General features: G+C 45.4%; 1 protein-coding gene across 2 annotated transcripts in view; it reads left to right on the top strand.

Annotated features, from left to right (window-relative positions):
• Positions 1 to 1188: 1188 nt before the first annotated feature.
• The window catches only part of GSE1 (Gse1 coiled-coil protein), a 1546392-nt gene continuing 1521187 nt past the window's right edge, over positions 1189 to 26393 (top strand). For both annotated transcript variants that reach the window (XR_011283474.1, XM_069636384.1), the window contains exon 1: positions 1189 to 4819. Coding sequence is in view for 1 of the 2 variants with exons in the window: in XM_069636384.1 (XP_069492485.1) it covers positions 2774 to 4819 (2046 nt within the window). In the remaining variant the exon portion in view is untranslated. The remainder of the gene's footprint in view (positions 4820 to 26393) is intronic.

The following is a 26393-nucleotide window of genomic DNA, read 5'->3' on the forward strand; positions in this document are numbered from 1 at the left end:
CCAGAGTCAGCCGCCCAAGCCCGTGAACTGCGCTGGAATATATAAAAAAGAAAAAAACTGTGCCCCCGACGGCAGCATTGCCTTTTACCGCAGCTTTGGTACTGGTGTGTAATGCACAATGCTCGCTACATGTACAACTGATTCCTTTCAGTTGTACATGTAGCGAGCATTATATATATATAAATATATATTTTAGTATTCCAGCATTGCTGAATGTCCATGGCGTGCCCCACACCCTCTAGACCACACCCCCCAAACTCCTCCCCCAACCCAGAGCCTTGTGTTGTGGGATCCCCCACCACCTTTTTACCATTTCCACCACTGGGTATGTACACAAATATATATACATGTTATATATTTGTATGGGTACGTTACTATGGTTTGTGTACTTTGCAAGCCATATTTTCTACACATAGAAATGTACACAAATATATATACATGTTATATATTTGTATGGGTACGTTACTATGGTTTGTGTACTTTGCAAGCCATCTTTTCTAAACATAGAAATATGTTACATATTTCTATGTGTAGAAAATATGGCTTGCAAAGTACACAAACCATAGTAACGTACCCATACAAATATATAACATGTATATATATTTGTGTACATACCTTACGATTTGCGTACTTTTGAGGCCCCGCCCCTCCCAGATGCCACGCCCCAAATGAGGCCCCCACCCACCTCGATTTCTTACCCCAGGTAAAGCCCTGGTTACTGGTGTGTAAGAAAGTGTCACATGTGACATGGTGGACCCGGTAGCTTTGCCAGGCGGACCCTTACAGCTGTATGTGCCTCCTTTCCGTCGTCATTTCCCTTTCTCTGGGAATTCTGCGCCCGTTACCAAGGCACGTGGAGATGCCCGTTGTGTGCCCCCCCCTCTCCCTCTCTTGTAGTTCTGGGGTCTTTTCCTCTCTGGACCCTCTCTCGGTGATGGGAAGATGTGGGAGTGACTCACAGGCACCTCTGATGTGCCCCTTTGCCGCTACAGGCAGAATTCACACTCCTCGCAGCTTGAAAGTTTGCAGCCGGGGGCGTGGATATTGGTGGGTGGGCGAGCGCTGCTCTGTGCCGCCCCCCTGTGGGAGGGCTAAGGTGGGGGCGGCGTGCGCTCCGTCCACTCCCCCGGGAGAAGTGGGAGGAGCCCTCGTCTCCCACCGCGGCGGCTGGCGGAGATTGTGGAGCCGCAGGAAAGTCCTGGAGGTCTGAGCCAGGGGCTGGGAGTACATCCGGGAGTGCGGGGGCTGCAATACATCAGACACAGGGGGGGACGTCACACGGAGACCGGGTGAGGCTCGGGCACGGGCTGACTGGCCTGGGAGCCGTCTCTGCACTGGAAGTTATCTGACCACACTGAACTGGGTCTGCTCTTGTGCTGGGGCAGCAAATGGCACTCTGGAATTTTGGGATCTGATGGTGGGGCCGCTCAGCGCGAGCTGCCGGATTGTGAATGCACAGCTGGAGGTATGCCTCTGTGCACACTGGGATGTCTCTGCTCGAGTGGACTCGCGAAACTTAGTGCGTGAATCGTGAGTGGACGTTGCAGTAGTTGCATGGATTTTTGAGGAGCTGCAACTGCGCTGACAGATGGACCTCGTGCTCGGATTGTGAGCCCGCCGCTGGATTTGCACGGATTTGGGTGGAGCTGCACGGATTTGGGGTACGCGGCCTGGGTTTGGAGCTGCACGGATTTGGGGCACGCTGCCTGATTTGGGAATGCTGTATACTGGGGCTGCTGCCAGGGTACGGGCAGGACTGGATCTCCTGCGCGGAGTATGAGAGCCCCCGGCAGGCGCTGCTTCCTGGCTGTCAGCGAGGTGGCCGCACGTGGGTCTCACGCCGAGCTCGCGCGTGCAGTGCTGGAGCTGGGCGAGGTGTGAGGGGACGACAGCAGCACGTGCACGGACTGTCGGGACACCGGCCAGGGGATACTACTGGGTGCAGAGAGGGACTGCTTGCCTCCGCTCCTCTGAGCTGCACGGTGATTGGCTGTGAGTAAGCCATACAGTGCTGGACCCGCCTTCCCCCGGAGGACCTGCCCCGCCCACCAGGCGCTCGTGGGAGAGATTCTGAAGGAGTTCTCGGGGGTACCTTGTGTTTAAAGATGGAACACGCTTCATAGCTTTAATCTTTAGAAGAAAGAAGTGAGTCCTAAGTGTACAGACCAGGAACTAAACATCCACACCCTCTCTGCTGGAGCTGCCGCTTCCCGGTTTCCATCTCCGGGGCAACTCTTATCTGTGGCCGCGGCGCCGGGTATTGGCTTTGAGCGGAGCCTTGCTCTGGTTTTATGCATCATTTCTCAATCCGTTTTTTTGTCGGGATTGTGCTGCGAGACGGCCAACTCGGCGCCGATGGAATTGAGTGACACACAAAGTGTCTTTTCATGTCACAAAGACCCCGTGACCCGCATCTTGCTTTCGCTCGTGCAGGGAGGAACCCTTCCCCCCAAGATTGCTCGAAACTGAGCCCCAAGTGGTTCTCCTCCTTGAAGGTAGTGCCTCATCCAATCGCCACTGAGTTCCCGCTTAGTGCAAGTGAATGCTTCTCACTGGGCCTCAGGTGGGTCTAACTCCAGGTAAGACTGCTTCACGCAGAGTCACTGGAGGGTCATAGTATTTTTGGTTGATTGCTCCACCCCCCCCTCACCTCGGATAACTGAAATCCACTGGGCCTGCAAGGATGTCCCTGTGTCTTTGGAGTCCTTCGCTTCGCCTCCCCTAGGCCCTCCATGGTACTTGCATTTCCGCTCCCTTCTGCAACCCTGGTGCCATGAGCTCCCCAGAGCACGAGGGCCCCGTCCTGGTGTCGCGGAAACAGCGGCTGATGGCAGCCCTGGGGACCGGGGAGCTGGCAGGCCCTGTCTACTGCTTCATATGTGGCGGGGCAGTGCTGCGTGGCCGTGAGGTGAGGCTGCCGGTGCGCAGCCCGCCGGAGCCAGGTGGGCCCTTCTTCCCATTCCTGGCTCAGCAGGAACCGGCACCAGGAGCCTGTGAGCCTAGCACAGATGGTACCGTGCCATGTTGTGCAGTCTGTCAGCACTTCCTGGCAGAGCAGTGGAGTGCCTTTGAGCGCCGCCGTACACCCCTTGACAAGCGCATGTACTGGCTGAAGAGGCCCTACCAGTGCGGGGGCACTGGTGATCCACGTAGGCCACCCCCTCGAGAGTGGAACCCCGCCTATGAGGATGCCCTCAACCAGCGGGGTGACTCTGACCTTTCCTCCCTCTCCGAGGATGAGACCCTCTCGGAGCCCGAGCAGGAGCCCAACCAGGTCAGGCCGTTGGGGGCACCCAGTGCACACACTCTAATACAGGAAAAGGGGGCTTTGAGGAGCAAAATAGGTGAGGTGATCCCCCATCCAAAGCAGCAGGACTGGAGTCTGAGAGCCCCCAAATATAAAGCTGGCCCTGCCACTGCACAAGGGCATTATGAGGATTCCCTGCATGCCCTCTTGGGCAACTCCTCCACCATGTCACCCGTTGCTGCTCAGAGTGGCCCTACCCAGAGGGACTGCTCTTCTGAGGACATCAACATCACCAGTGACAATGACGAGCAACAGCGCGGGAGCTGGCGGGAGGGGAAGAGAGAGAATGGGAGTGGACCGTCTGCCCTCCAGAACAACACCCCGTCTACTGCAGCAGTGGTGGGGGGGACCGCATGCTATATCTGTGGAAGCCGACTGTCCCAGGGCAGCCGACATCAGATCCATGTGCAGAAGCAGGAACACCTGCCACAGGAACCTTTCTTCCCTTTCCTCTGGCTGCATAGCCCACCACCAGGTGCGCAGCCCATCAGTCCCGCAGGTAGCACTCAGGTCTGCTCCTGCTGCTTCTCCTCCCTGATGCAGCAGTGGCAGAGTTTCGAGGTGGCAAGTGTGCCTGTGTTGCAGCGCCTCTACATGGTCCCCCTCAATGCTAAGGCCCTGGAGATGCCCCCAAAAGATGGAACCAATTATAAAGTGGAGTCTGGCGTAGCCGAGCATGAGGTATGCTACCTCTGTGGAGAAGATTGTACCAAGGAGACAAAGCTGGTTTCTTGTAAAGTTAAGAATGGAAATGCCCGCAACACCATGCACTTCCCCTTCCTTCGACTCCTCCCTTGTCCCCCCAATTCCAAAGGCTTTACCTCCAAAGGGGAGGCAGCCAGCTGCAGGAAGTGCTTTGGGGTCCTGGAGGACATCTGGGCCATCTATCGGGCCTGCCAGAGTGAAGAGCTCATAACATCCGTCCAGAGCTTCCTAGGACGCTACCATCAAGTGTTTTCCAGTGAGGAGCCCTCCGGCGTACCCGCTCGGAGAGGCCATGCCACCATCTGCTACATATGTGGTGAAGAGCTTGGCCCTGGTCAGGAGTTCCAGCTGAATGTGAACCCACCCAACCGTTTCGGAGACAAGGAGCCCTTCTTTCCCTTTCTGACCGTCTACCCTCCAGCCCCCAGGGCCCGTCCAGCCGACTCCATTGGCCTAGTCTCCACCTGTGGGCTGTGCTACCATGACCTCCTCGGGCAGTGGCTGCAACACGAAGGTCGAAGCACTCTGCACCCCAGCAGCCCCTGGTCCCGGCAGTACAAAGTGGAGACCTTTGTCTGCTTCTTTTGCAGGCAGGAGAAGAAGCGGTGCCTTGGGTTGAAAGCGGTGCACGTGGCCAGACTGCCTGTCTTTCTCTACACTCCCAGGATAAGCAACAGCTTACTGGTTGATGATGGCAAAGAACTCACTATTGGAGCATGCGCAGACTGTAGAGCCGTGGTGCTGGCGGGAAAATCGATTACGAATGGGGACCTCTTCAAAAACGCTCCACCTAGCACTAGCCAAAAGGTAAGATGCTCTTTCTGTTATTTCATTCTTGATTGTGGTTCATTGACTTTGTTGGTTTACGACTATTGATATGTCATGCTGTCTTTGGTGATTTACATAGAGTGCACATTCGCCGTAAATGGTACCTTGGCACTGATGCTGGGAATTGCTGGATCTGTGAAACTTGGAACGTAACGCAAGTGAAAGTATGGTAACCCTATTCAAAGTATTGGATGAAGAAGTAGGTTTGAAGTCTTTTCTTAAAATATAGAAGACTAGGTGTATCTCGTGTGGTTGTGTTCCACAGATGGTAGGTGATCAGAGGTTGTGACTGTTCTATATTGCACCTTTCCGGGATCCTTTGCAATAAGGCGTCTTCAGTAGCATGGCAGAGGTTAATCAAAGTGACCTGGGTGGACAATCTGGGTGAGGTTTGCCCGATCTTCTTTCCTGTGGTGATACTGAATGTGATGAGCCTGCCGATAAGAGGTTCTCTTTAGAATTCTGAGGATCTTAGGCCATGGTGATGGGGACAGCCTGCTCCTGGGTGGACAATCTGGGTGAGGTTTGCACGATATTCTTTCCTGTGGTGATACTGAATGTGATGAGCCTGCCGATAAGAGGTTCTCTTTAGAATTCTGAGGATCTTAGGCCATGGTGATGGGGACAGCCTGCTCCTGGGTGGACAATCTGGGTGAGGTTTGCTCGATATTCTTTCCTGTGGTGATACTGAATGCGATGATCCTGCCGATAAGAATTTCTGTTTAGAATTCTGAGGATCTTGGACCATGGTGGTGGGGACAGCCTGCTCTGTTGTTACAAAAGAACAGTGCCAGGAAGGATATGTGTATCCCTCTGGTTTAAAAGACAGGGGCCAATCTCCAAAACTCCCCATTTTGCGCGTACACACTGCAGTAGTTTCACATTACGATGTCCTCACCTGAACATGCAAATGGTTCTGTGCCCGATATGCTCGTGGTGCATATTGGCAAAGAAGCCGGTAGCACCATGAATAATTTGCTCCCACAACCCTTAAATGGAAATGATTTACGAAGGAGACAAATCACCTGGCCTAAGTCCTAGGAAGTTTGGCCTAACGGGGGCAGGCGAAAAGTCCCAAGCCTTTTAAAAAGAAAAATATATATATATATATATATATATATATATTTTTACCTGACTGTGGGTTACGTGAACCATTTTCAAGAAAACTTTTTTACAAAGTGACATTTGTTCCTGTGGATTTGCCCAGGTCCCTCATCTGACTTCTATCTTGTAAAGCTGATGTTGTCCAGGTTGGAACAGTGCAAATTACTGCAGAAGCAAATGCCTTTCTTCTTTGTGCCTCTCTTCCTCCGGTTACTGTGTTGAATGTCCCCACTCCTGGCTCTTTTCCAGTCGCACCTATTTTGAACACGCAAGGTCTGTGTTACTTGAGCCCCACCCCCAACGTAGCTGATAAACTTATTTTTCGTTGCCAAAGACCTGTCCGTTGTTTTGAAAATCTGGTGCAACTGGCCACAGCGATAATTTGCACACTTTTGCACCAGTCCTTTTCCTTTCAGGAAGTCTGTGTTCTTAGGTCCTGTCGCATATGATGGTGCAAGTAAACAGCTGGTGTATCCAATGAAAGGGGGCCCTAGTGTGAAGATTGGAGGATCGCAGGTATCGGGTAATAATGTCCCCATTTATAATGCGCTGGGAAAAGCCATTGGCGACATTATATATGGTGACATTATGTATGGGGGCGGGTTGCAGGGATGTCCCCTGGCCACCCATTATAAACATGTTCAATGTAATAATGTGTCCACAAAAAAAACTGACTTTTTTGTGCGGGGACATTTTTGCGGGGACATTATTACATGGGACCGGATTGTATTGATGGGTAGAGGCATACGAGTCAGTACTTTGACCATGTGCCCATCCGATCCATAGCCATGCCGTGCAGGTGTTTGGTGAGCAGATCATGACATGACCCACTTGGCACTTGCCATTGACCCTTCATTGCCGTCATTCAGATTCTGGAAGTGCAGGCTATTGAAGAACACTGTGGCATCGACCCTCGCTCTTTCCCACTGAGTAACATGATTGGTATGATGCTAATAGTCTACACAAGTGGTTTAGTTTACTTTGTTGGGTGCTTAAACGGCTTTGAGATACAGTACAGGTACTTTTTGTGTTGCTTCTCTGTGGTTAAGGTGGTTCCCCTTTCACCTGTATTTAGGCTCCTATTCTGATTATTTAATGCAAACAAAACCTCTTCAGATAAGTGCGCCCTTTCAATGTTCTTTTTAGCAGTTGTGGGTGCGATTTCTCGCCGTCCATAACCAGTACAAGAGGGACCCTGCAATAACTCAGACAGAAAAGAGCCAAGTTAACATTACTTTATTAATGCACAAGCATTCGCGAATGGGCAGCAAGTTCAAACGTCTCGCAAAGCAAGTCGTCAAAGTTTAAGAACAATGTTGAATTCAATCCATGTTTAATCAACATATCAAATGCAGGGGTTCCTTCAAGAGGGGCATAGTGTCTCTTGCCTATACCACTCTTGCTGGAAGCCGCTTGACCCATTTTGTTGGTATACCGCAATTGCCTAAAACACTCACCTTTCCCAAATATGCACCTATTGGTTAACAATAATAATACATCCTCCTGGCGTATCTAACATATCATATCATCATTTCAACATTACTTCTTCATAGACGGACTTACCACCGTCCTCTTCACAAACCCTGAATCATTATTCCCTTATTCCATCATGCATCCGTCCATACCACTTATCTTAAGGGTCCCGCCAGAGTGTTCCGGACCCGAAGGGCGACAGCCTGCTGTTCCACCGCCGACGGAGCCGGAAAAACAAGGATGACGCGTTGGTTGCAATCAAAGGTGCGGATTCAGTTGTTGGGGCCCCGTGATCAATTCCTTCTCCGGTTCCGCCGCGGCGTTCCTCACCCAGTGACGGACTGTCGCTCCTTCGCGTCCCACTTCTGACACCAAAATTGTGGGTGCGATTTCTCGCCGTCCATAACCAGTACAAGAGGGACCCTGCAATAACTCAGACAGAAAAGAGCCAAGTTAACATTACTTTATTAATGCACAAGCATTCGCGAATGGGCAGCAAGTTCAAACGTCTCGCAAAGCAAGTCGTCAAAGTGCCGCGCTTTGCCCTGCACATCGTGGTCCTTTTATACCCATCTGTTTTACATTGTCATACATTGCTGCACATAGATTATGTCCACCACAAGGCGGTTCCTCCCAGTCATGACTTTGCATCAAGGTCAACAGTTCAACATCTGCTATTGTGGTTTCCTGTTATCTGTTATTCGCTCTCTCTCGTGCCCCTCTGTGTATCTCTGTGCACGAGGCTGTGCTTACTCATTCCTTCCCCACCCGTAATCTGCAGATAGTTTTAGCAGGCTCAACATGCTTCGACATACAGTGACCAAACACAATTCTTCTGTTAAAAACAAGTTCTTGCCAGGTCAGCAGGTCTCTTTCTAGTTTGCAATTGCTATTCATATATGGCCATTAAACGCCACCGTATAAAAGAGAAGGCCTCTTCTTTTAGCAAAAAGTACATTCTTTTAACGCATATGATGATTAGTACAAACTCCAAGTGTGAGCACAACATTACATATGTATGCGTACCTTCACAGTTCCTGGCACTAAGCTTCCTTACTTTGGTGTCACTGTTTAATAAAAATCAAGTACCATGTAAGTTGCACGTTTACGTCTTTCCTAACATGCATTTTGAAGGTGCACAGTAAGGACACTTTCTAATATTGTGCACAGCAAAACCTTCTGGTATGGCCGCACATTTAAGGCCATTACCATATGTGTGACCAGCATTTAATTAAAAGCAAGATCCATATGTATAACACACAGTGCATGTGTGGTGGTGCATAAAAGGGTGCCAGTGTATTTTTGCCATCTGTATAGTTTGCCCGATTGTCAAATAAAAATATACATGTCAGCAACTGGATCCCATTAAAAGCATTATTACATGGGTAATATCGGAACCAGTTGCCGACATATGGTTTTGTGCATCTCCTGAATTACTATGAAAGAGGTTTCACTGCTAAATGTATCAAACAATAAAAATACAATTGTTCCTTCAGCTTGATAGTTATGTACTATGTTGCCTATACGTTCAAATGCCACTACTGCTTTTAGAAGAGGCTGCAATGGAACCACTCGCCCTTTTGTTATTGCCCTCAGTTGTCTCGGGTTTTCCACCTGAAGACATGGGGCCCCGGATCTGAATTCCAGTTCACTGTTTACACGTTGTTTCTACTGGATCCAGTTCTTAACATATGGGTTGTTTTTATATTTTCTGCCTTTCTATCCAGAAAGTTTCAGGCCCATTTTGTTGTATTTGGTGATTTTTCATTTGTTTTTTTCAGTTGGATATATCCCGCCCGATGTTTCGAAACCTGTAAGCTAAAACTGGATCCTGTAGAAACCTTTACTTAGATGCCGTCTGGCAGTTTCACCACCATGAGCTGCTGGTGGTTGACATTGAGCCGCTTCAGGCATCCTCTGTATCCCGCCATAACCAGTCTGTGACGTGACTGGGTATTTTGATGGAAGTTTTCATTTAAATTGATCTCGCACATTTGTAGAGCGCATAACCATAAGAAAGGTCCCGGAACAAGTAAATTGCATCTGGGCGCAGGTGGGGATTCTTGAATCTCACATGGCCTGTCAACACACAAATAAATTACACAAGTGTTTGCAGACACTATGAGTGCGAGACACTGACTAAATCGAGTGTCCATTTGGTGGAGAATACAGGGATCACGCTTCGATGGCCCTAACGCCCTGAACCAACTGGCCTGTAGTAAATCCGGCTGGGAGAAAACAACACTTTGGTGATGAAAGGGAAACAACTGCAAGATATAACATGGCAACCAAGAAGGAACTTTGTCCTTGGCACAGCTCTGCCAACATTGTACGAAGAGACTAGATTTGAAGCCAACACACCTTGGAAGTGGCTTTCCGGGAAACACACTTGGTCTACTGAAATTTTACACCCTCTAAAGCGAAAGAAACTAGCCCCTGAAAATTGGAGATCAGTCAATTCACATCAACTTGAATTCTCTTTGTATTAAGAACTGTTTTTTGTTTGTAATGTATATGTCCTAATGAGGTGCACCAGACGGAAACTGTACAGGCCGCTCTGGTTGCCCAAAACTCGAGTCGACAACACCATAGAGCCCACTCCTCCGAGAGTTGGCTCTAACTTGGGTTTACATAGACAAAATGTGGTAATTGATATGTGTTTTAAGAGCAACCACTTTGGAACATTTACCTTGTCTTCTATTTTTAAAATATTGTTAACTAGGCACTTTGAGCAATTAAGGTACTAATCCAGATACTTGGGATGTTCTGAGTTACAAGGATGGTGATTTTTGCACAAGTACGAGTGGTGTTTTGTATGTATGGGGGTGAAAAAGTATGTGAGGAATGATATGTGAGATGTGAGTTTTTTGTTGGTGTGATAAAATGTGTGCTTTGACAATTGGTTTTTAATAGATGTGTTATTAATGCATTTGATGTGTTTCTTTGTAAATGTTTTTCATGATTATAGTATGATCAAATAAACAAAACAAATGAATTCTGACATGCTGTCTTTTGTCTAGAACATACACCTCTTAAATAGGGTTATTGCTTTGGAAGGTATTATGTGGCGTTTTGTACGCATGAATTGCACAAATCAACAATAGGAGGGTGTGTACTTATCTACGGATAGTTGCAGTTTTGTATGGCAGGTGGGGATTGACCAGACCAAAAGGCATATGTTTTTGAAAAAGTGAGATTCTCCGGCTTTTACTATTGAATTTTTGGGGTGGAGATGGTTCCAACACCAGTGCTGAAAACAGCAAACAAGCTATCTCCTCGTGTCTTGAGTATGAGAGTTGAATAGCCAGTGCACAGCTTGGCTGGTTCACATGGTTTGATCTTCTCAATATGATATAGAGAGAGGGTGTCCTCATGGTAACTTGACCTGATCATTTCCAAATGATTTTTACTGGAACCAGTTTCTGAAATATGGGTTTCTGTACATCTCCTGAACCACTATTAAGAAAGTTGGTACTGATTTTTGTCTATCCCTGTCAACCTGCCTTTTCCAGTCTGCACATTGCTCACTGTGCCCTGTGAGCGCCACTGTTTCCCGTCCACCCCACTTTTCTCTCTTCCTCACAATTCGCAGCCCCCTTTGCCTTGCTAAGAATAGTATTTAATGACATCTTCATCCTGTCTTGAGGCTGCCACAAGTCTCTCTCTCTCTGTTGTTGCGAGCATACAGAAATTTAAAACAATAGCCGTGAAATTGTGAAACGCGCTCAGGTGCAATGTGCCCGGTGGGCAATAACGAGATTGGATGTGTCCTCTGGTTTACTGTGGTAAAGTACATATGAACGGTACCGCGTTCTTTCATCGATGGGTGTAATTTCGATGGGTTTTTTCCGACTACGTTTTACCAAATAACCTCTTCGAAATATATAGGGGGGGCTGGAAATGTGTGCATATATAAAGGGTGCGGGGGTCTGCAATAGGTAAAAAATAATAGGGGATGGTGGTTTGGGGGGAACCCCCCCCTCACACCCAAGATATAAAATATCGAAATAAAATACTTTAAAAAACCTGCGACATGACACCCGGTGATGAAATGACGGAACCTTATGCATTATGGAAAGTTTTGAACGTGAACTCGAAGTGAAAGTGCGTTTCATAAAAGGTTGCAGTCAAGATCTTGCCAGGCAAAGCTGCAATAGTAAACACAGTGTCCTTGAGGACTCGCCGCTTGACTACTGATGCACTTAGTTGGAAGTTTTATATGGCATGCGTAGAGCACGTTTCATATGATGGTTGCAGCTGTGCAAGTGGGCTTATACCTTGCCATATGGTGACTATGCTAGGAAATGAATTGCCTTATCAGAAATTAAGACAACTTCTAAATTATCTGCCCTTTCGCGGGCTTTGACTCGTAGTGATACCCAGTAGGGGGAGGACAGGGGGGATTGTGAATGTGTGTGGGGGTGGGGGGACGAATTCTATGGTTTGTGCTATATCTCGAATGTGTATCAATACACATCCACAATAGTAATGTGTCATTACAACCCCCTTTGTGTAGGTTTCTTGTGTTGTGATTTTCTGAAAGGCAAACGTTTTGTCTGTGCCTTAGTTGCAATTGACTAGATGTCCAGGTTTACCAGAACAGTGTTTGCTCCCCTTTTAATATTTGTGTTTGGAGTGTGTGCCTGTTTTGTGATTCGATGCCTGTCCTCCTTGGTCTGAACTTTATTGCTGTGCTTTGACGGACCATTGAAAGTTAACTGCAGCAGCATCTGCTAATGTTATGTGCTGAGCAAGTGGCGGATAAGTGGCGGTCTTTGCAGCACCTGCACCATTTGGCGCTGATCGTTCTGGTATTGATTAAACTTACCCGCAGACTCGGTGCCTGGAGCTCAGAAACTGCTCTCTGGCGCGTATATAGCCAGTTGGGAATAAGTTGGATCTTTCTGGGATTGATTACACTTACCTGCAGACTCGGTGTGCAGCCCCTGTGCCGGTGCCTGGAGCTCATACACTGCTCTCTGGCACGTATCGAGCCAGTTGGGAATAAGTTGGATCTTTCTGGAATTGATTACACTTACCTGCAGACTCGGTGTGCAGCCCCCGTGCTGGTGCTTGGAGCTCATAAACTGCTGTCCAACACATATAGAGCCAGTTGGGGATATGTTGCAGCTTTTGCGACAATCAAATTCACAGCTGCTAACATCTGAACGCTGGTGAGTTTACGCCCTTGCCCATGTTTTCTCTTTATTGTTGGTATACAAATGGGAGCTGAATCAAAACCAGTGATCACAGAGGAGAACATGACCTCTAACCCTTGAGAACAAGATACTAGTTCTAAGGGGGCACCTCCCGTCCATGGACACAAGGGGAACATTATTTCCCTTTTTGGACCTGTTTCTGTTGACAACGGTGATAAAGAACGCAGAGGTGACCCGACGGAAGGGAGTCAGTTCCTAGAGTCTGAAACAACAATGGTTGATAACAATTCCCCCTGAACTTGTCTTTCTCTCCAAACTAAAATATGGTGAGAGAGACAAAAAGATACAGGAAGAACAATGGAAGTATCGTCTGAGGGAATTACGGACAGGTTGTCCACATTGCCGAGACGGTTTGTTGAGCGAAGGAATATGAATGATGAAATATCTGTTTTAGAAAGATCGAGGATATCTATGTCTACAATAGCTACCTTACAATTTGCTTTTAAAATCCAATTGAAATTGTGCGACAAAGTACACTCTGAAGTTTGCATGCATGGCCAGATTTTGGATCAAGTATCGAAAGCAATAACAAAGGTGAATGGGCCCTATAATACGAGAGAGAATAATGATACTTCCAGTATCAACCCTATTAAAAATGGCCCGAATATGTGTGCAGATAAAGAAGCAGTTATAATTATTCCAACAAATAGGGATGCAGTGAGTGAATAAGTTGCTCTGGATGCCCCCTGATGAAGGCAATAGTTCGGGCTTTGGTATATATCCCAGGGAGAGAGGAGGAGACCTATTTGGGGGTGATGGGCGAAGGCTGCTGAGATGCTGTATTTTATCCATCTCCTCCCGTAACGACTGTTGACAAGCTTTTGGCAGCCATTAAGGACAAAGGCAAACAGCTTATCCTGAGGGAGTGCATATATGCTGGAAGAATCCCTACTTTCTCTCTGATTTATTGAGGCCCTGCCCATAATCCAGGAAGCCCTATAACTTCCACTGCCACGAGCATCAGGCGGGCGCACATCAGTAAGTGGACAGTGGAAGTGTACTGTTTACCTGTGAGCTGTATCCTGTGCTGCAAGCCATTGGACTTTGCTACTAGGTTACTAAGATTTCATTGAGGCCCCGTCCATAATCCAGGAAGCCCTATAACGCCCACTGCTGTGCGCGCTGGGAAGTGCACAGAGGAAGTGTACTGTTTGCTGTTCGCTAGCCGAGCAGTCTAGCTGAGCTCGTGCTTGTCCCCTCTGACTGACTGTAAGCTGTATAAGAAAATTGATGCAGTTTGTAGCCTCCAGCCTTCAGCTCGAGTCTAAGAAAGTAACATGTCTTTCCTTATCCGACTAACTACGTGAGTTTGTTTAAATGCAGCGCCCCCTGGCAAATGTATCCCGGAACTGTTTATTTAACCTAAGAGAGGCGCTGATTCCCTTCCCGCTGTATTAGACCACAGGGAGCCACACTGTGAAAACCGAACAAATCATTGTAGTAACGGCCTTCTGGCAAAAGCCTAAGTCGAACACGAGGCACGGTTCTGAGAAAGATAGGAAAGGGTAATCTGGATATAGCTTCCCTACCATTGATCCGGTCACAGAGTGGTGTGAGGTACTGATAGCTCACGCCAGTCATAATGCGGGAAAATTTGGGAAACACCCTCCAGTAGACACAATCTACTCTCAGCGCCATTGGTATTCACCAACAGAAGGGATAGCCTCTCTAGAACACAAACACTGCCATTACCACCGTCGCCTCAGGAAGATGAGGGTAAAAGGGGCGGGTGATGTTTTTGAATTCCCACTGCCCCACAATTCCTCCCAATCCTTATATATGGACGATGTAGATTCACTGACTCAAACCATTTTTGACCAAATGGAGGGCAGAAATCCTCGGGGTGAACTCTGCCAACATAATAGCTCCCCGATAGACACTCCTCAAATATTCCAAACGAGAGACATCATGAGGTTGGCCATGACAGGACACAATGAGGAGGTGATAGAGCAGGGTCTGCGTCTTGCTTCAGTACCCAAGCGGAAAGAACAGGCCCCGCTCAAGGAAGTCAATATGCATCTTCTATTTCTTGCTGTCCAAAACACGCAATGTATGATGCATAGTGAACTCAAGACCCTTTCCACCCTCACGTTAGAAATGTCTGGAACATTGAAATCAATAAACTCCAAACAGGGGATAAAGACTCGGACAGAATCTCTAGTCCCGAAGAAAATAGAACTACATCAGACAGGAGTACTAACAATGAAAACCAAGAGTTAGATGTGATTGAAATCCTGCAAGGGACCCAAGAGAGAGTGACTGGACCCCCAGTAAATGCTACATCTGAGAACAGGGACGCGGCACTGAACAATGTTTATAAAAAGTGGAACAAAGATAATAAAAGGAAGCCACTAATGGAATTAAAAGTGTCCAAAATAAATTCTAGAAAATACCTGCGGAATATAGCCCTTCATGAACTACGCTATCAAAAGGGTGAGGCGCATTTGAGGGACCAGGACACAGTTCTGAGTATAGAAGAGGGGCAGGGGGAGTTTGAAGTGATTGATCTAGGAAACCCTGAGCCCATCGATGTAGAGACAGAAGATAAACTCGTGGACTCTCTTAAAAAAAACAAAAGAACATAAGATTAACAAAAAACAGGTAAAAAAGCAAAACTTGGGGGGGAAAAAGTGATTCATGACTTATTCAAAGGTAAAGGAGGTTGGAGGGCCAAAGACATGCACCGCTTACACAAGGGAACGGCAAGGACTACTCATCTGAGATAGATCTGAATCCAAGCTCAGTAAGGTTAGGGGTTGGGGTAAGAGTGGACGGGAGGAGCCTGAAGAGTCCACCTAACAATAAAAATGTTAAATACATGAAAGGGTCAGTGGAGTGCAACCTCCTTAACCGCACACAAGAGGATAGTACGCAGTCTATGATTGAATCCGAAGTAAGACACCTGGCTAAGACTATAATCTCTCAAGGATGTTACCGGTTAGGACTGGGAGGGCCAGTTTAGTTGAGGCACAAAATGAAATACAGGTTAGAACGTCTCGGGACAATGAACAATCATGGAGTAAGAAGAGAATTTTAACAGAAAAAGTTAACCCCTCGCAGCACACATTTCGGAACAGTGGAGGCAAAAGAAATACAGCTAAGGCCGCCCAAGAGGGGGAGAGGAGTGAACATATCTTTGGTCTGGCTTCATCCACTAATGTAGACAATCTAGGAGGGATCGGTCTAAAGGCCCACCCGGCAAACAAGCAGGAAGTGAGGGATGAGAGTGCAATTCACCCAAGGGGACGCCAGATCACACTTCATGAGTGCAAGGCTTTCCCTGAAGAGGATGATCGACAGCAGATGCAAATAAGAAAACCAGCCTCCCTGGAAGATCCAAGTCTAGTGCTTAACTATATGTGTAAGGAGGGTGGGCCAGAGTCGCTGTGCGGGACCCGAATACGGCCCTCTTGGGTGAAATACCATACCTTCGCTTAATTACATCAAGTTAGTGGATTTTATTCATCCATACCACTATGATAGTGTCAGACTTGTAATTCCATCTGAGCTAGTATGAGATATGTTACTAAAAGAGGCAGCCAACTTCATGCGATGAGGATATGATCTAGTACCTTTTGTAAGGGAAATGGGCATTGAGAAACAGAATTATGGGAGTCCCTAACATGCAAGTTAGGAAGTTTTCTTCTGATATAAATAAGAGAGAAAGCAGATGGATAGAGAAGAAAACCTCATATAATGAAAACACAAATTGGCGCTGGCTAACTATGACCCTAAGGGACTGCATCTCCCAGCTAAAGAACATGAACCAAACATCACTTAAGTGGAGAGTCTCGTCCCATGGTCACGAGCTGGAACGCCAGGGGTCTCTCTGGCCTCTCTGGTGATGGCTCCCTAGGTAGAACATTGATGGCCTCTGACATAATCTTCTTACAGGAGACTTGGCTGGGAGGGGTACGACATATCAAGTCAAAATGCACTGAAAGGGAATGTGGGTAGACCAAAAGGAGGAATAGCAATTGCACTTCGCAATGGGGTCGGCTTGCAAAAAAATCAAAGACTGGCCAATCTCTAAGGGCATAATGGCTATTGTAATCATGTCTGATGACCAGGGAGGCAAATTGAATGTTTTGCTGATTAATGTATACTGGGATCCACTGGATGACCTTGAACGTGTACTGAGTATACTTAGTACTAGGCTGGAAGATTTGCATACTGATTATCCGGGAGGGGAAACAATAATAGCCGTGGATTTTAATGCGGATTGTTCCACTGATTACATGAAGGACTGTGATAATTTAATCCAGGATGGTCAAACAGTTGGTCAAACAAAAAGGAAGAAGATACAAAGAGCTATGTGGCTTAAATCACTTGAAAATTGGGGACTACAAAAAATAAGTCATGAAATTCCTACTTGGTCATCCAGGGGGTCCCAGTCGATAATAGATTATTTCTTTGTGAGTAAGAATGTATTCCACAAAATAGTGGAACTTGATGTTGTGATTAACAATTATAGCGATCACGTGTGGCTGAATTTGACTTTGAAGTGGGAAAGAGAGAAACTACCCCACAATGCTATAAAGAACCCACTGCAAGTGAATGTTAGGGGTAATAGAATTAGATGGAATAATAAAACATCCGAAAATTTTAACAGTATTAGGCTGAGAGATTATGAGATCCCTGAACTGCATCTAAAGATGTCCAACTATTCTACTACGCATATATCGAGATATATGGAGACCAGAATGATGACTTGCACGAGTAGTAAAAAAAGACAGAAATGAAGATTGTACATCAAACTCATAAGCACAAGTATGATGTCTTAGTTCAAGAAATGAAAAAACAGATTCGTAAAAGGATCTGCGAAATAAAGAAAATGGTAGTGGAAAGAAGGGTGATGGAAGAAAGTATACGTAAACTGAAGCAAAATCTTAGAAATACGATTAAATTCTACTGAGCTACTTTGTATCAAAGAGTTGGTAAAAGTATACTTGGCTCTCTCATGGATACAGACGCTAGCGGGTTTTGGGCTCTAGTTAATCAAACAGAAATAAAACCGGTTCTAAGTCAGACTAACCCCATACTTGAACAAATCTGGCTAAATTATTTTATGACTACGTATATGAATGACACAAAATAGAAGAATGGGATACATCCCAGGATTGTAAATGGGTAATGGATATCTCGGTGGACCACATTGAAAGATTGATTAAGAATTCTAGTCCATCCAGAGTGGGAGGTCCGAACCAACTGACTAATTTAATATTGAAACAGAATTCTGTTCTATGGGCCAAAATCGTATACATTTTGTTTAGGGATATACTAAGCAGTAGGACGATTCCCCAAAGTTGGGAAATTTCCCATGTAATACCCATTTTCAAGAAAGACTCATGATTATCTCCATCTAATTATAGCCCATAGCGATCACGGATTTGGATTCAAAAATCTTTGCCACTATGGTCTGAGAACATCTTCAGGTATGTGTAGAGATAATGATATCTTGGAAGGCAGACAGATTGGTTTTTAGAAAGGGCATGGGTACAGACTGCAGGCTACAAATGGGCCACACTGGCTACATTAATGTATGCATTTGTAAGCTGCCTGTAACCTCGCTGTGATACCCAAGGGTCTGGGCGAGTAACAAATGCAATCAAAATAAAGGGGTCTCTTACTATGTACCCTTCAAAGACATGCTTGGGCAAGAGCCAGTCTCTCTACATGACTTCAATGGATATATATATGGCGTTCAACTTGGTCGATCACCACATTTTGTGGAGTAAATTGGATTCTTATGGAATTGATAAGGGCCTACTGAGTATTCTGGTATATCATCATAAAAACACACAAATTCAGATCATTCTGAACACTGCATGCCTACTGTCTAAACCCATCTGTACAGGAAATGGGTTGAGACAAGGGCGTATGTTGGCTCCGATTCTATTCAATCTCTATGTGGCAGGTAAGTTTTTAAATAAAGCTTTGTTCGCCCAGCCAAAAATCGGTGGTTTGAAGATAGTTTGGGCAGTGTACGGTGATCATTTTGTCCTTTTTGATCTTACTCCGATATGGTTACAGAAACTAATAGATGCATTTGGTAAATACATGAGTGCTCACAAACTCATCATAAATCCGGAGAAAACCGTGATAATAAAATGTCTAACGGGACTTGAAATACTTTGAAGCTATAATAATGGCGTGCTATCTTTTATTGGATACCGAAATGTGTCCCACCTGAGGCAATATGTTGTGAATTGGGACTGCAATCTATCAAAAGTATAGTATTATGGAAAAGACTCAACGTGTTGTGGAAATGTATGGCAAACACAGACTGTAATTTTTATGAAATGTTGGGCATTGAATATAGAAATGTATTGAAAAGGGGACATTTTATTCAAGAACTGTAAGAGGAAGGCATCAACAACTTATCTTTAATGTGCACCTCTATTGAGACACTAATAAACAATCCAATTAAGGTAAAATAAATCATTAAAGGCCATGACTGGGCAGGAACAATAAAAGAAGTACTTGGGCATCGACTTTATGCAAGGGTGGTATCGCTTCAAAAAGCAAGTGGGGCGCTGGAACCTTACTTAACCATATTCCCAGGTAAAAAAATGAAGAAACAACTTTATGCGTTTTAAGTTGAATGTCTTTCCTACAAACAAAATATGATATGATAGTTTATTTATATAGCGCCTATACACAATGTGTTTCAAAGCGCTTCAAGGCAAGGGAGGGAACACGGGAAAATAAAATGACATTCTTACAGGCCATGAACAGTAAGGATGTGAAATTAACTATTGTACTCGGCCTGATGACATTTCAGATAGTGCAAGAGCTAAGACATAGATAAGGAAGGGAGGGGGAGAGTGGGAAGGAAATAGAAACAGACAGGCGACTACCGTACTAGGCCTGACAACATGTCTGGTAGAGCCGGAGAAAAACAAAAGGTGAGGGAGAGGGGTGCAGAAAGGTAGGGGAGGAACAAAACAAGCGACTATCATACTAGGCCTGACGACATTTCAGATAGTTCTGGAGGGGGCGGGGTGGGGAGGAAAAAACAGTAAGGAGAGGGAGGAGGAGACAGACAAAGTTGCTATCATACTAGGTCCAGGCACAATTCTGATAGAGTAAGTGGACAGAAGAAAGTAAGGGGAGGAGATAGGAGAAGGGAAAGGAGGAGAGAACAGAGAGTTAGCAGTCAAAATAGTGGATAAGCAAGAGGGGAGATTGAATACAATTGCAGAAGCCAGTAGTAACACATAATGGTGCAAGCCAGGCTACAAGATGAAGATGGGAACAGCATGATTCTTACTACTTAATACTTGGCCTCCGTTTAAAATTGAGAAATGTAAAAATGTCATGCAGACACTGTCTGCGCATGATGGTAATAGAAACCTTAGCTCACCTATTGCTCTATTGCCCAGCCTTATTGACCCAAAGAATTAAATATTTTATTGGCTATATTCCGAACCCAGAAAAGGTGTATTAGTACTTGCTGTGGTTGAATATTATGCATGGCAAATCTGTGTCTCTGAACCTAGCAACTCTTAATTTAAAGTAAACATTCTTTAAGTTGTTTTAGGTATTAGACTGGTTTTATGTTAAAAATAAGAAAACTGCTTTTTTTTCCTTTTAGATTTGTTGTCTATGAAAAATTAAAATGTTTGGTCCATAGGTAGTTTGGTTCATAGGTAGTTTAAGAGTGAAGTTAAAAGAAATTGCCTGTTTGTAAAATTGTCAAGAAATTACTTGTTTGTAAAATAAAATTTTCTAAGAGATATTTTTAAAGGTTTATAAACCAAAAAATAAAGTATAAAGAGAAGACCATGCAAGATATCATATATTAGTTCCTAATAGTCCCCTAATGTTGTGGCTGACTCGGCTGATAGAATCTGTCAAAGTAGCAAGGTTCCATTAAGTATGGACTTTGATCGGGATATGATCCTGTACGCTATTAATAGGCTTAAGAGCTCGAAGGTGCCTGTCCCAACGGCCTGGCTAACATGGTATTGAAAAATAATGAAGATGTCTGGACAAATATATGAATCCTTCTATTTCAACGGTGTGCCCAGAGGGTGCCATACCAGCCTCATGGAAAGAGGTCTTCAAAAATAATTCATTCCCTGAGCATAAGAATTACATGTCGCTTTCAATGCGTGATGTTTCTGGGAAAGTATTTGCAGCTGTGATATTGCAGGAGCTTAATACCTGGGTTGAGGATATGAAGATGTTAATTACCCTCCAGGCAGGATTCCGTAAAGGCTGTTTGCCTCCCATAATCAATTAGTTGTGAACCTACTCATTAAAGCCACAAAAGGAAAAGATAATCCCCCACTTTATGTGGCTTTTATAGATTTTTAAGCTGCTTTTGATACTGTAAATCGTGCTCTGCTGTGGCAGAAATTGTCTAAGTGGGGGGTACCAGCATCTTTTGTTAAATATGATTATTCAACTACATGAAGGCAATGTTGTACATGTTCGCTTGAGTATTAGGGGGGGCATGCACACCTGATATATCTATCTCTAATGGTCTTAGGCAAGGATGTGGGCTTGCCCCCCTTCTATTCAACTTCTATCTGGCGGATTTGCCAGATAGATTAGCTACAGCACAGCACATCATTTCCCACCGAAAATCGGCGACCGCCTCCTGGTGTGGCTGTCTTAAGCCGATGGTATTCTTCTTGCAGATCACACGTCAGTGGGTATAGAAAGTCCTTTGAACACACTGCGCGTGTGTGCCACAGAGCCCTTGGGGGGAACAGGGAATAAGACCAAGTTCATGTATTTTAGACATAAAAAGGTGAAGGTTTGTAAGATGTGCACTGTGGTGGGGATAATTGATCGAATTGAAATGCATTGGTTTATTGGTCCCGCCTTTAACCCTTGCTAAGGGCCTACGGGAATCTATAGAATTCAAGAAAAAGAAGGCTGTGTCGAGCCAGACAACTGTAGTCAACATGAAGGGGTAACTGTGGCTGTATAAGCAGGTTTTCTGCCTTGCTTTGTTAGACGGGTTAGGAACAATAGGGGAGGAAGGCCTTGAAGTGGATTTGGTTGACTACTCTTGAGGGGAAATTGTGGAAAATAATTTTAGGGCTGTTCAATGTATCCCAATAGCCACATTGAGGCTTGATTTAGGCCTGTCCTCTTGATAGGACTGGTCAGGTATAGGATGGATATTATGTATATTAAAATGAGGAAATCACCGCCCTGTCTGCTATTAAGCCTCTCGGGTAACAAATTAAAATCGCGACTACTAAAAGCATTTTGTGATGAAAATTAAACATTGTTTTTGCAGCTGGGGTGCACACCAAACTGGACCGAAGCATTTACATCATTACAGCGCGATTTTCCGAAACAAATTATTTTGATTGGCAGTTGAATTATGAACATCATGGAAAGCTTAAAATGTATTTGGTCTATCGAAAAGTAAATCATCGATAATTAAAAATGAAAGTTTATTTTATGGTATGTACCTCCCCGGAACTAAGAAGATTTGTGTTCTTGCTTCGATTAGGCAGGCTCCCTAAAACAGCGGTGAAAGGCTACGTGGTGAAAATCGTATATGTAGGATTTGTGGATGTGCAAATAAGATTGAGATAAACCAACATGTCCTTAGTTCATGTATCAAACTCAGTGATCTGTACATGTTGCATTTAGTAAGGTTTGTACATGGTTATAATCTTATTAAAATGGATAAGTTCTGGGGCTATTGTGTAAACACTGAGAGTTTGAGTATAAAGATTACCCATTGTAGAATTTGGGGGAGAGGGTAGACATGGTGTTGCTTGTATAGGACTGTTTGGAGGATTAATGGCCCATGCACTTACCACTATTATTATATTTCAAGTGAGGGAAAGTATATTAACAATTTTAAATATATACAGATGTGCGTATATATAAGGTTTCTGCACACAGTGATGATGCGTGTGTGTTTTCTCTGTATATTCAATTTTAGTGGTGCATTTTAATTAAACTTTATGAATTTTTGTAAGGATATTTTGTATTTTTTATATTTGATGTGAAAGGTTCAATGAACTGCCACACATTAATACAAAATAAAAAGTTCTACACTTGTCTCTGGCCGAAGTGCAACACTTACTGTTGTTGGAAGGATGAATAGATGGCATTATCACACATGAAGCACCCAATCCTACGCCAGGATTCTGATGACAATAATGGGGTGTTTAAGACTTATCACAGGCTAGTGGCACCTGTGCATGCAGGTTTATACATTAGCAAGCGTATGGTGACTACTAGGCCTATGATGGTGTTATTGGGTCCTCTGGGGCTGCACTTGACATGACAACCAACATCTGTTGACTTTGCTAATGCTGGTTTTTCTTCCAATCGTGACCTATTTACAGGAGACTGCGGATCTGATGTACACACACTTGCTACTTCTCTCTGTTGAGGCGGAAGGGTCGCTGACTTTTCAGACTTCTGCATCATGAGAAATGTCTCACTAATGTTCATTTAAGGGAGGTTGCTCCCTTCTGTTCTTTGCATGTCTCGCTTTTAATATATGCAGGCAAATGCAAAGGTTACATTGATAACAAATTGGGCCATTCAGTTGTCAACTCGTCTCACGTGTGGTGGGTTGAATTCTCTGTTTGGCCAGATTCTGCCAGGGCTTCAGATCAAATGTGTGGGAACAGAATTTTATTCTGTAATTTGTCTAGCTGGGAGTACAAGGTTCTGGGTGGGCATTGCTGCTGCAACTAGACATTTTGCATTTTCAGGTATACAAATACATGAACAGTACAAGGGGGAGTCGCCTTTAAGGGATAAGCACAAGCAACCCAATTCGCATTTTCAACCTTAGTGCATTCTCTATGTACACAGCTGCGTTCCCCTTGTGTGCTCTAATGAACATTTCATACAGGGCAATGTGTTGGAACTTCTAGGCTATTATCACAGACACTACAACTTCACTTTTAATTTTCCATTGGCAAACATGGCTTACACTTTCAAACTACTAACATTGTGAACCGCATGAAACAATACGACTGTGGACAGGATCCAACAATGTTGAAGCAGCATGTGAGATGGCACTACACCGGCATAAGAAGACATAGCATCTTATTTTAGCAAGCAAAATATTGCAATCAAACGTTTAGGACAAGACTACAAGTTTTTCTTAAAAACACACTCGATGCATCTAAAGCAGGTTTTCTCCTCTCCCTTAGGTTCTCACCACGTGGTGGAATCCAGCAATGCCTCTGCTCTTTTCTGGGTTCCAAAAAGTATATGCCCTTTCCCCATCACACTCTCAGTTTAGTAGGTTAGAGCAGTTCAGCCCAGACACTTCATAAATTCATTCTCTGGCCGTAATCCCGTACTTGAGGACTTGTTTAGGATAGTGTCCTCCATCTCCAGGCTAGAAAGCAAAGTTGACAAGTGACGAACAACCACCTCCTCCTCAGTCCGGGAAAAAACGAAATCCTGATCTACGGCAAAATAGCTCTTTCCCAAACCTACCCCTTGGCCACCTTCCTTAGGAACCCTGACTACTGTTTCGCCCCAGTCAAAAACCCAGGATGCACCTTTAGCTTGGATATGACCCTCTCTTGCCACATCAGTGCCATCTCCAGATCACGCACCTTCAACCTCCACATTCTCGAGCTGATTTTTCTGCATCTCTCCCAGCCCCATAGAGTCTCTGAAATTATGGCCATTATCCTCGCTCCTAGTCTACTCCAACTCTAATTCCCTCTATCTAGGCATGCCCGCATCTCAACTCGGAATGCTCCAACAGATCCGAAACTCAGCAGCAAGGCTTCTCCTCAATCTCTCCCCTACAGAACACATCTCCACCGCACTCTGGGTACTTCACTGGCTGCTCGTCAGCTCACGAGCCTCCTTCAAATTCATGTGCATTACCCACCATGCCATCCATAAGAAAGGTCCTGTTTTCCTCCAAGACCAACTTGCACGCTACCACCCCACCTGTATCCTCAGTTCAGGTTCGGCACACCTCCTGGTAGTCCCCCCTTTTCAAGTTCTCCGTCCTTGCATGAGGAAATCATCTCACCTCCAACAGCCCCCCCCCATCACCCCTCCTGTTTCATAGAGGATCACCTGGCCCTCAAACACCTGGCTATTTCCTCCTGCATCCGGAACACCCCCCCCCCCTAAACTCTAGCACTAACCAGCAGTCATTCCCCCCTTTTCCCATGCCCACTCCCTCCAACCTGCCTGAAATTCAGCTACCTTGCCTCGTCTCCCTTTTATCTTCTGAGCTCTGCCTGCAAACACTTCAACTAACTGCCCCCGCCTCCAACCCCCCTCACATCCCCCGGGCCAGTCAAGAATGCTTTTCAGTAACTGGCACATGAAATGGGGTGGCATTTTGCAGCAAAACGGGCGAATGAGGTTGGGCAGTGTAAAACGCACCTTTTTAGTTCCAGCATTTGGATCAATTTGGAGGAGTAAAATCAGTTGCATTTGAAGCATATGTGTATGTATATATATATATATATATTACACAGATCCCCCTACCAGGGTCTTGGCCAAACTGCGCACACGCATAGCACCTCCAAATGTTCCCATACTCTGGACTTTGGTCCCTCCGAAGGCATATGAATTATGTTGGATGAGAGGGGGGTTAGTCCTAGAAGAAGGATGTGCCCCAATAGAAAGAAGATGGGAGAACTTGCCATTCACACATATTTGACAAGACCGTGCATGCATTAATAAAAGAGAATAAGTCTCTAGACGGCCGAACCGAATATCTGTAGAAGTGGCCGACGGGGAACCAGAAAAGCGTCCTCGGGCAGCCAGTTGCCAAGTGCCGTTTTGGCAAGCAATGGATCCCAAAGCTATTGGATATGGCTGGTGAGAAACCCCCTTGTATATTGAAAGATGCTACCGAGTTAAAACAAACGCAGAAAAAGCAAGCTAGAAAGGAGGAGCGGGGGTGACACTTCTTCTCAGAGTTGCAGACATACGGGACAAAGAGGGGATCATTGCAGCAGCCAATGAAAGTGTTAACGAATATGAGAGGCAAATAATACACGCTTTTCTTGGTTGGGCTCCAGAAACAGTTAAGAATAGACATGCAGTTTCAGACGAGAACAGTCCATAAAGTTCACAGTAGCCATCTTCAATGTTTACATCCTGAAATACGTGATCTACATCATGTGAGCATAATCTTGCAATTGTAATTTGAACCTGAACAGTTTGGGGGTGTTGGCGGGTTGAAAGACAAAGATAAACGAGGAAGTGGGTAGATTGGGGGGTGGTGGGGAGCGCAGCCTCCCAGAGTCCACTGCAACACCTTCCTAAGGCCAATCACAAGTGTGAGCCTCATCAGACAGATCCAGGATTGTCTGGCCAATTTAAGAATGCACTCCAAAATTTCTCGAACTTGCTCACTGCTTTCCTTCTCCTCATCAATGCCTTTTCAGGAGAGCTCTGAATGATCATCTCTGCCATCCAGTCCTCTACCTTAGGGGAGGTACTCGCCAAGTACTTATAATGTTCCTCTTGAAATTGTCTGTTGCAGGAGATCCAGGTCTGATCCATAAACGAATGGAAGTTGGTACTCAAAATTCTTTCTGCCGTTCCCTGCCCTAAATCCCTACCAGGTCCAATACACACTTCAAGCACCAGGTTTCGGGCCTTCTGCTCCCTTCTGCTCATGTTCACCAACTTGTAGAATGGTGCTATTCCCACTCTGACCCTCGGGCCTCAGTCGGTCAAGAAGGCATTTCATTAATTGGAGCTTTCACAAGCGGGTATCTCCTCTCTTCCCTCTCTTCCCTCTCTCCAACTTACTTTTTTCAGGAAGTTCC

Source organism: Ambystoma mexicanum, chromosome 1q (genome assembly GCF_040938575.1).
Source record: "Ambystoma mexicanum isolate Mex_15411 chromosome 1q, UKY_AmexF1_1, whole genome shotgun sequence".
NCBI classification, from domain to species: domain Eukaryota; kingdom Metazoa; phylum Chordata; class Amphibia; order Caudata; family Ambystomatidae; genus Ambystoma; species Ambystoma mexicanum.